General features: G+C 45.3%; 1 protein-coding gene across 1 annotated transcript; it reads left to right on the plus strand.

The window, feature by feature from the left end:
- The first annotated feature begins 4409 nt into the window (after positions 1-4409).
- Positions 4410-5903, plus strand: LOC147959779 (uncharacterized). The gene is made up of 3 exons (XM_087535835.1): positions 4410-4614; positions 4732-5104; positions 5879-5903. Exons 1-3 carry the CDS (start codon positions 4410-4412, stop codon positions 5901-5903), a joined length of 603 nt encoding a protein of 200 aa, XP_087391961.1.
- The last annotated feature ends 4789 nt before the right edge of the window (positions 5904-10692 follow it).

The following is a 10692-nucleotide window of genomic DNA, read 5'->3' on the forward strand; positions in this document are numbered from 1 at the left end:
CTATGTAGCTCCGCCCATTGCATCATCTGGTTGTTCAACAACGCCGGACGCTCCGGCACTAGGAATTGTGACCAGAAGAGCTTCTCCGTCGTGTGTCCCTCCTGGGCCCGGAAGAATTACGCGGCGTCGGCAGCACTCTTCGGAAGATTCGCAAATGCATCTGGAGAACTCGACAGCTGAGTGAGCAAGGCATATCTTTAACTGCCAAATATACTCTACAAATGAAAGGGCTTACCAGCCGCTATCTGTTCGGCCTGCCGGATCTCCTCACGAGCCGCCCAGGACTTGGTTCGCGCCTCCTTGGCCTCCTGGAGAGCCTTGGCGAGATCAACCGCTTGGGCTATATTCTCCTCCTCCAAGGCCTCGCACTTGCTGGAGGCATCCTTGAGCTCTTGCTCCACCTCTGTCACCCTCTCCTCATACTGGCGGCGGGCAACCTGCTCAGCCTTGAAATCCGCAGCCGCTTTATCAGCGCCCGCTTTGCTTGCCCTCGCCTGCTCTTTGGCTTGCGCATGGGCGCTCTTGAGGGTCTCGACCTCAGCCACGCTACCTGCAATCATATTCATGGCAGCACATGAGCTTAAACTCCGCATTTGAATATCACTTCAGGCGCGTAAAACAATCTTTTAAAGCATACCTTGCACCTCATCGAACCACTTGTTGACGCGATCGATATCATCATCGGCCAGCTTCAACTTCTGCTTGAGTTCGGAAACTTTAGCGGCCTGAGCGGTCGCCACCAACATGGAAGCCTGTTTATCCAATAGACAAGTACGTTACCTCCTGCGATCATTACTTGATCCTCTGTTCGGCCATCTTTCAAAACCGAACAGAGTCTCAGTGGCTACTATCTATACACAGGCATATTTTTCATATTAAAAGCGGCTAAGAATATTACATCGCATACCTCGAAGTCTGTTAGCAGGCTGGTGAAGGCTTCGTTCAACCCGCTCTTGGTGGACTGAACCTTCTCAACCACCACACCCATCAGGGTGCGGTGCTCCTCCATGATGGAAGCGCGTCGCAGTGCCTCCACCAGGGTGTTTGGCGCCTCCGGATTAGTAGAGGTCACCACCGGAGTTGGTGCTCCCCCTCTTTTGAAGGGGTTGCTCACTCGATTCAAGCCACTTGGGTCTCCGAAATAGTGTCCGGCTGGGGGCTGGACTAGCTAGGGCCCCCGTCATCAATCTCCATGGGGGTTGCACCCCCCATGTTCTCGGCAGCTGAGGCATTACCCTCTAGCGCCGTCTTGGCGGCCTCTCGCACATCTCCATGGCCCGGAGAGGCCCTTCAGGAAAACACCTCGGTGTCATCCATGATGGTTGGCGGAGAGGCTCGCGAGGCGTCTCGCTCTCTACCATCTCCGGTGCCAGTGAGTTCCCCTCAGATGGCGATGGTTGGGGGAGGTCGCGGGCCGAACTGGAACACACAATATAATATGTTATATTACAATCATAAAAGACCGGATGTCTGTAAAGTACCCTTTGGCACTTACAATGTGGCTAGGGGCTTTTCCCTGGGGCGCCTATTGGGGGAGTGTTTGGTATTTGTGTCTGAATCATCCGAGAGGGTTATCTTCCCCCTCTTGGACGCCCCCGCCTCCGGGTCTATGGAGGCAGCCCTTTTCTTCTTCCTCCCCTTAAGGGGAGAATCGCTTTCTGCCTCCTCCTCCTCTTCGTCTTCATCTACCTCATGGGAGGAGAGAGCTTCAGTATCTTCGGACACTACATCCGAAGTACCTTTATGGTGGAGGCCACCCTTGGCCTCCTTGCTCTTCTTCTTGGCCTTCTTTTTCGGCGCCTGATATGGCGACGCGACCAGCATCCTCGTTAGCAGAGGAGTGGCCGGGTCTTCAGGTAGCGGAGCCGGACACTTGATCCGCTCTGCCTTCGTTGTCTAGCCCTGAATGAGGAATGAAAAACTCAGTATACCCTTTGATTGGTGAACCGTAGTTATGCTCGGAACAAAATACATACGGGAGAGGCCGCATTCGCGCTGTTGATACGTCTCCACCGTATCTATAATTTTTGATTGTTCCATGCTGTTATATTATCAATCTTGGATGTTTTATAATCATTTTATATCATTTTTTGGTACTAACCTATTGACATAGTGCCAAGTGCCAGTTGCTTCCATGTTTTTTACATCACAGAAAATCAATACCAAACGGCAAACGCAATGAAACTTTACAGAGATTTTTTTGGACCAAAAGGAACATAATGGGCCCTGGCTGCGCCTGGGGGTGCTCCGAGGAGAGCACAACCCACCAGCGCACGCCAGGAGGCCCAGGCGCGCCCTGATGGGTTGTGCCCACCTCAGGTGCCCCCAGACCGCCTCTTTGCTCTATAAATACCCCAATATTCTAGGAACCCTAGGGGAGTCGATGAAATATTGATCCAGCCACCGCAGAGTCCAGAACCACCAGATCCAATCTAGACACCATCTCGGATGGGGTTCACCACCTCCATTGGTGCCTCTTCGATGATGCGTGAGTAGTTCTTTGTAGACCTTCCGGTGCGTAGTTAGTAGCTAGATGTCTTCCTCTCTCTCTCTCTTGCTGATTCTCAATACAATGGTCTCTTGGAGATCCATATGATGTAACTCTTTTTGCGGTGTGTTTGTTGGGATCTGATGAATTTTGAGTTTATGGTCAGTTATATCTTTTTATATCCATGAAAGTTATTTGAGTTTCTTTGATCTCTTATATGCATGATTGCTTATAGCATCGTATTTATTCTCTGATATTTGGGTTTTGTTTGGCCAACTTGATCTATTTATCTTGCAATGGGAAGAGGTGCTTTGTAGTGGGTTCGATCTTATGGTGCTTGATCCCAGTGACAGAAGGGGAACTGGCACGTATGTATCGTTGCTACTAAGGATAAAACGATGGGGTCTATCTCTACATAGATAGATCTTGTCTACATCATGCCATCGTTCTTATTGCATTACTCCGTTTCTCCATGAACTTAATACACTAGATGCATGTTGGATAGGGTCGATGTGTGGAGTAATAGTAGTAGATGTAGGCAGGAGTTGGTCTACTAATCTTGGACATGATGCCTATGTAATGATCATTGCCTGGATATCTTCATGATTATTTGAGGTTCTATCAATTTCCCAACAGTAATTTGTTCACCCACCATTTGCTATTTTTCTCGAGAGAAGCCACAAGTGAAACCTACGGCCCCCAGGTTTCTTTATCATATTATTTGCCTTTGCGATATAATATTCCTTTGCATTTATTTTCAGGTCTATTAAACCAAAAATACAAAAATAATTTGCTGCACTTTATTTTATTTGCTATCTATTCGATCTATTACAACTTTCTCCCGTCCACGCACCAATTTCTGGCACCGTTACTGTAACGCCCCGAGACCGTTGCGCCAGGTGTCTTCCAGTTATTCGCCGTTGTTGCTATGTCATTCGCTTGCGTGTTGCATCTTGCCATGTCATCATCCGCATTGCATCTGCATGTTTTCGAAAACTTGCATCCGTCCCGGTCTCCTCGTTCTCTCCGTTGTCCGTTCTGAGCTCAACCACACTTGCACGCGCCCGCAGCATGTCCGAAATATTATTTTATAAGTGGCCGGAAAATGTTCTCGGATTGGGTTGAAAGTTGGCATGCGGTGTTTTTATAGTGTTAGTAGGTCGCCTGCCAAGTTTCATCGCATTCGGAGTTTGTTTGATAGCCCAACCGTTAGCGGCAGTATAGCCGGTCTTTTCGTCAGACGTTTTCGGTCCCCGGAAACCGCTGCCGGGTCTCTCTCTCTCTTCTCTTCTCTTAGCCTGAGGTTTTCTGCACAGCCCACCACCACTCACCGCCAGGCCCAACCTAACCTCTCTCGTCAGCCCGCGGCCCTCCTCGCGTGCGTCCGAAAGCTGTCCCGGACCCGGCCCGGGCAGTCGTTACCGTTGGATTCGGATAATCCCCAAAGATCTACAAAACATCTCCGTTTTGTTAATTGGGCCCCCTAACCTATTTATCCGGGATTGTCCGATTACGATCGGATGGACCGAATAGCCCCTAACCAAACCCACTCATTATATATATTAGGCTAACCTAGACCAAATCCCTAATTCCCAGGGATCAATCCCACCGCCGCCACTCACTTCCTCGGATTCCACGCCGAACCAATCCCTGCATCCCTCTTGATCCAAATCCTCCTCGTTTTCCTCTCCTGCCAGATCCAACCAGCGCCTTGCCTCTTCTTCGAACCGGGGAGCAGAGACCCAAGGCCGCCTCGAGCTCCATCGCTGTGCTACGCCACCTCCTCCTGGGATCCTTGCCGTTTCCCGCTCCCCGCGCTTTCCTTCTCGCCGGAGCCAAGCCACCGTTGCCGCCACGCAATCCCCGTCGCTGCCTCGTCTGCTCGTTCTCGAAGACGTTGACCGAGCCATCCCCAACCTCCATGGAGCGCCGCCTGCTCCAGCCGAAGATCCCTGCAGCCTCGCGCGGTCAAGGCCTCGAGCAGGAGCGCGGTTCCTATCTCCTCGCGACCTTGAGCATGACCTCGCTCGCGCCTCCTCTGGTTCCCGAGGCCGAGCCGCCCCGTGCTCGCAATCCTGCATCGCCTTCTCCCCGTGTTGCCTCACCGGTCACTGATGCTACCTCCGGTGAGCCTCCCGATCTCGTTGCCCCCGCTTTTCTCCCTGTCTCTCCTATCTGAGCTCTCTCTCGCTCTCTATTTTTCTTCACAGGAAATCATCCCCGATGCCGGTCCTTGTCCACAGCACCTCGGCGCTGCCGCGCCCTGTTTTTGACCCGATCTGGCCGAGATGGGTCCGGCCTGCGTCAGATCCCGGCGTCCCCAGCTTACCTGATGCGCCGCCAAGCCCTCTCGCCGGCCACCCATGCTTCTGTGTGCGGGGACGACGACCAGAGACAAGCCCCTCGTCCCGCCTCTGCCCGCATTGACCGCGCCAAGTCCCACGACCGACCGCACGCACTTGGGCTGCCTCACCTTCGCCTATTGACCACGTCGAACGAGCTTGATCCACCAGCGCCCGCGCCTGGGCCACCTCTGCTCCGGCCCAGCGGCTCCCCTTTGTCGCGTGAGGCCCAACGCCCCAAGCTGGCCTCCTCTGCAGATGGGCCAAGCCCATGGTGAACGCCCCAGCGCCCAGCAGTTTTCTGCCCGGCTGTGTTTTTTTCCTGTCCATGCGATTTTAGCCAATTTCCAGGGATCTGCAGTTTTTATAGAAAAACCCTTGTACTTCATGCATATAATAACTTAATAACCGTGCATCGGTTTAAAATGATTTATATATGAATCTTGTTTAGAATTTTGTCTAGATTCATAATATCCAACTTTCATCTATGTTTGAAATGTTTAAAATGATGTTTGCATTATTTTGCTCCTATGCCATGTTAAAATGCTTTAATTCATAACTAAATAACCGTAGCTCCAAACCTAAGAAACTTTATATGTAAATGGGGTGGAAAAATGTCTAGTTTAACATGATGGCTTTACTTTGCATGTTTAACAACTCTAAAATATGGCTTAGGGTAGAACAGTACCAAACCTTAAAATATGCACATGGGGAGTTTCTGGACTTGTTGTTTGTTGTTCCGGCCTCATTTAACCTTGCCTAGATAGGTAGTTTTGCGTTGCTTCACCCTCTTGCCATGTTGAACAACATTTAATATTGTTGGGTACATAAACGAGATCGAACTAAATAACTTGAAAGTGGTGTTTCGTCAATATGCAACGGAGTTGCATGTTGAGCTCCACTTAATTTGTAGGATTGTTTGTGCATTTTGCCATGCCATGCTTCATTAAACCGGACATGCATCATACTTGATTGTGCATCATGCCATGATTATGTGATGGTTGTTTACTATGTTGTTTGCTTCTTTCCGGGTTACTTCTCGTGTTAGCTTCGGTTTCGTTCCGGAGTTGTGAGGATCCGTTCATCTACGTCCGTTTGTCTTCTTCATGGACTCGTTCTTCTTCCTTGCGGGATCTCAGGCAAGATGACCATACCCTCGAAATCACTTCTATCTTTGCTTGCTAGATGCTCGCTCTTTTGCTATGCCTATGCTACGATACCTACCACATGCTATATCATGCCTCCCATATTGCCATGTCAAACCTCTAACCCACCTTGTCCTAGCAAACCGTTGTTTGGCTATGTTACCGCTTTGCTCAGCCCCTCTTATAGCGTTGTTAGTTGCAGGTGAAGATTGGAGTTTATTCCATGTTGGAACATGGATATGTTGGGATATCACAATATCTCTTATTTTAATTAATGCATCTATAAACTTGGTAAAGGGTGGAAGGCTCGGCCTTATGCCTGGTGTTTTTTTCCACTCTTGCCGCCCTAGTTTGCGTCATACCGGTGTTATGTTCCTTGATTTTGTGTTCCTTACACGGTTGGGTTATAATGGGAACCCCTTGACAGTTTGCTTTGAATAAAACTCCTCCAGCAAGGCCCAACCTTGGTTTTACCATTTGCACTAACAACCTACCACCTTCCCTTGGGTTCTGCAGACTCAAGGGTCATCTTTATTTTAACCCCCCGGGCCAGTGCTTCTCTAAGTATTGGTCCGAACTGAGTAGACTGCGGGGCCACCTCGCGGAAACTTGGGGGTTGGTTTTACTCGTAGGATGTCTCATCCGGTGCTGCCCTGAGAACGAGATATGTGCAGCTCCTATCGGGATTGTCGGCGCATCGGGCGGCTTTGCTGGTCTAGTTTTACCATTGTCGAGATGTCTTGTAATCGGGATTCCGAGTCTGATCGGATTGTCTTGGGAGAAGGAATATCCTTCATTGACCGTGAGAGCTTGTGATGGGCTAAGTTGGGACACCCCTGTAGGGTTATGAACTTTCAAAAGCCGTGCCTGCGGTTATGGGCAGATGGGAATTTGTTAATCTCCGGTTGTAGAGAACTTGAAGCTTAACTTAATTAAAATGCATCAACCGCGTGTGTAGCCGTGATGGTCTCTTCTCGGCGGAGTCCGGGAAGTGAACACGGTGTTGGAGTTATGCTTGACGTAGGTTGTTTTAGGATCACTTCTTGATCATAGTTTCTCGACCGTGGCTTGCCTTCTCTTCTCGCTCTCATTTGCGTAAGTTAGCCACCATATATGCTAGTGCTTGCTGCAGCTCCACCTCATAGCTTTTCTTTACCTATAAGCTTAAATAGTCTTGATCACGAGGGTGTGAGATTGCTGAGTCCTCGTGACTCACAGATTACTTCCAAAACCAGTTGCAGGTGTCGATGAAACCATGCAGGTGAAGCAACCAAGCTCAAGGAGGAGCTCGATGAAGATCTTGTTCATTGTGTTGTTTCGTTTCAGTTGATCAGTAGTGGAGCCCAGTTGGGACGATCGGGGATCTGTAGCATTAGGGGTAGTCTTCTTTTATTTTGGTTCCGTAGTCAGACCTTGATTGTATCTGGATAATGTAATGCTTTATTCAGGTATTGTGTGAAGTGGCGATTGTAAGCCAACTATGTATCCCTTTCCTTATTCATTACATGGGTTGTGTGAAGATTACCTCTCTTGCGACATTGCCTTCAATGCGGTTATGCCTCTAAGTCATGCTCCGACACATGGGAGATATAGCCGCATCGAGGGTGTTACAGTTACCCGAAAGGGGTGGACAACCCCTTTAACTCGTTGGGTTAAGAGTATTTGTTATTTGTGTGCAGGGGCTGTTTACGTTGTGTTGCTTGGTTCTCCTACTGGTTCGATAACCTTGGTTTCATATCTGAGGGAAATACCTACCGCCGCTGTGCTGCATCATCCCTTCCTCTTTGGGGAAATACCGACGAATCTTCAAGTGACATCAAAAGGAATTTCTGGCACCGTTGCCGGGAAGGATCTTCAACATATACCAGGTTCCTAATCACAAATCTCATCTCCTCGCAATTTACATTATTTACCATTTGCCTCTCGTTTTCCTCTCCCCCACTTCCCAAAAATTTGCCGTTTTATTCGCCTCTCGTTTTCGTTCATCGTTTTCTTGTCGGATCTGTTTTTGAGTGCAATCTTGTTGCGTAGTCATCATGACTCAAGAGAACACCAAGTTGTGTGATTTGTCAAATACCAATAACAATGATTTTATCGGCACTCCAATTGCTCCTCCCGCCGCTAGTGCAGAGTCTTGTGATATTAATACTGCTTTGCTGAATCTCGTTATGAAAGATCAATTTTCCGGTACTCCTAATGAGGATGCCGCGTCCCATCTTAATACCTTCATGGAATTATGTGATATGCAAAAGAAAAAAATATGTGGACAATGATGTGGTGAAGATGAAATTATTTCCGTTCTCTTTGCGTGATTCTGCAAAAATTTGGTTATCTTCTTTGCCCCACAATAGTATTGATTCTTGGAATAAGTGCAAAGATACTTTTATCACTAAGTATTTTATGCCCGAAAAAATTATTTCCCTTAGAACCCAGATCATTAATTTCAAGCAACCTGAACATGAGCATGTTGCACAATCTTGGGAAAGGATGAAAATGATGCTAAGGAATTACCCAACTCATGGGTTAAATCTATGGATGATCATACAAATTTTTTATGCATGGTTGAATTTTGTTTCTCGTAATCTTTTAGATTCCGCCGTGGGTGGGACTTTTATGGAAATTACTTTGTGTGAAGCCACCAAATTGCTTGATAATATCATGGCAAATTATTCGCAATGGCATACCGAAAGAGCTCCTACTAGTAAAAAGGTTAATTCGGTTGAAGAAATTTCTTCTTTGAGTGAAAAAGTTGATGCTCTGATGAAATTGGTTGCTAGTAAAAGTTATCCTATTGATTTTAATGATATGCCTTTGTCTAATTTGATTGAACAATATAGTGATGCCATAGATGTGAATTTTATCTCTCAAAATAATTTCAATAACAATGCCTATGGAGGTAATTTTAATCCTAGGCCTTTTCCTAGTAATTCCTCTAATAATTATGGTAATTCCTATGGAAATCAATCATATAATAATAATTGGAACACCTTTGATCTTGAGAATAATATTAAAGAATTTATCAATACGCAAAAAGTTTTCAACACTTCCATATAAGAAAAGCTGAGTAAGATTGATGATTTGTCTAGAAGTATTGATAGAATTGCTCATGATGTGGAAAATCTCAATATGAAATTTTTTGTGCCTAAGGTTGATGAATCAATTAAAGCTCTTTATGTTTCTATCGATGAAAGTAAGAAAAGAACCGCTATGCTTAGATCTAAAAGAGAATTTTTAGAAAAAGCATTTTCTAGTGATTACTTTCGCAAAAGTGATGAACATCTTAAAATGATTGGTGTTTATTCTATTGATTCCTTGTTTAGTAAAGTTAAGATTGACGAAAAGGGACTGGTGAAGAGTCAACTTTAGCTAGAAGGCATCCCAATATTTCGGAGGGTGAAAATCTTGTTGAGAAAATTGATAAAAGTGGGTTTGAAGAGGTCAAACTTTAGCCAGTGATGTGCCCACTCTTATGGATTACAAAGACTTTAATTATGATAGTTGCTCTAAGATTGATTGTATTTCTTTGTTGCAATCCATGATAAATTCACCCCATGCTTATGAACAAAATAAAGCTTTTACTAAACATATTGTTGATGCTATGATGAAAGCTTTTGAAGAAAAAATGGAACTAGAAGTTTCAATTCTTAGAAAATTGCATGATGAATGGGAACCTAATATCAAAGTCAAGATTAAAAATTATTACTGTTTTGCTTTGTGTGATTTGGGTGCTAGTGTTTCTACAGGTCCGAAATCTTTATGTGATGTGCTTGGTCTTACCGATATTGAATCGTGTTTTTTGAATTTGCACTTGGCGTATTCCACTATTAAAAATCCCATGGGAAGAATTAATGATGTTCTTATTCTTGCAAATAGAAATTATGTGCCCATAGATTTTATTGTTCTTGATATTGATTGCAATCCGTCTTGTCCAATTATTCTAGGTAGACCATTTTTACGCACTCTTAGTGCCATGATTGATATGAAAGAAGGCAATATTATGTTCCAATTTCCTTTGAGGAAGGGTATGGAACACTTTCCTAGAACAAGAATTAGGCCACCATATGAATCAATCATGAGTGTATCTTATGGATCTCTAAACAAGGATGACAAAACTTAGATCCTTGCTTTATGCCTAGCTAAGGGCATAAAACTATAGCGCTTGTTGGGAGGCAACCCAATGAATAAAATTTATTTTTCCTTTTTGCTTCCTGTTCTTGAGTGTTAGCACAATTATTCTACTGTTATGATTGTGTTTTTTATGTTTTAATTAGTGTTTGTGCCAAGTAAAGCCTTTAGGATCCTCTTGGGTGATAGTTGTTTGATCTTGCTGAAAAACCAGAAACTTTTGCGCTCACAAAAATAATTCTCATTTTAACCAGAGAGTCATAAAATACACATTCCTCTTGCAGTAGATCAATATACAAATTGCTCAGGTTGTCCTAACTTTTCAGAATTTTTGGAGTTACAGAAGTATTCGAAATAGTGAGATTGCTACAGACTATTTTGTTTTGACATATTCTATTTTCTTTGCGTTGTGTGCTTGTTTTGATGGCTCTATGGTTTTCTTTGATGAGTTTTTGCCATAGAAAAGTTGGAATACAGTAGATATAATGCAAGAACAAAATATGAATTGGTCTGATACATCACTTATAGTAGTGATTTATTTTCTTATACTAACGGATCTCACGATGGTTTTATTGAGTTTTGTGTGATTGAA

Source organism: Triticum urartu, chromosome 7A (assembly GCF_056163025.1).
Source record: "Triticum urartu cultivar PI428250 chromosome 7A, HENAU_Tu73, whole genome shotgun sequence".
NCBI lineage: Eukaryota > Viridiplantae > Streptophyta > Magnoliopsida > Poales > Poaceae > Triticum > Triticum urartu.

Coding starts and splice junctions, on each gene's coding strand:
- LOC147959779 (XM_087535835.1), top strand. CDS start 4,410: ATGGAGCGCCGCCTGCTCCAGCCGAAGATCCCTGCAGCCTCGCGCGGT. Junction 4,615..4,731: donor GGTCACTGATGCTACCTCCG/GTGAGCCTCCCG, acceptor CCTTGTCCACAG/CACCTCGGCGCTGCCGCGCC. Junction 5,105..5,878: donor GCAGATGGGCCAAGCCCATG/GTGAACGCCCCA, acceptor TTCTCGTGTTAG/CTTCGGTTTCGTTCCGGAGT.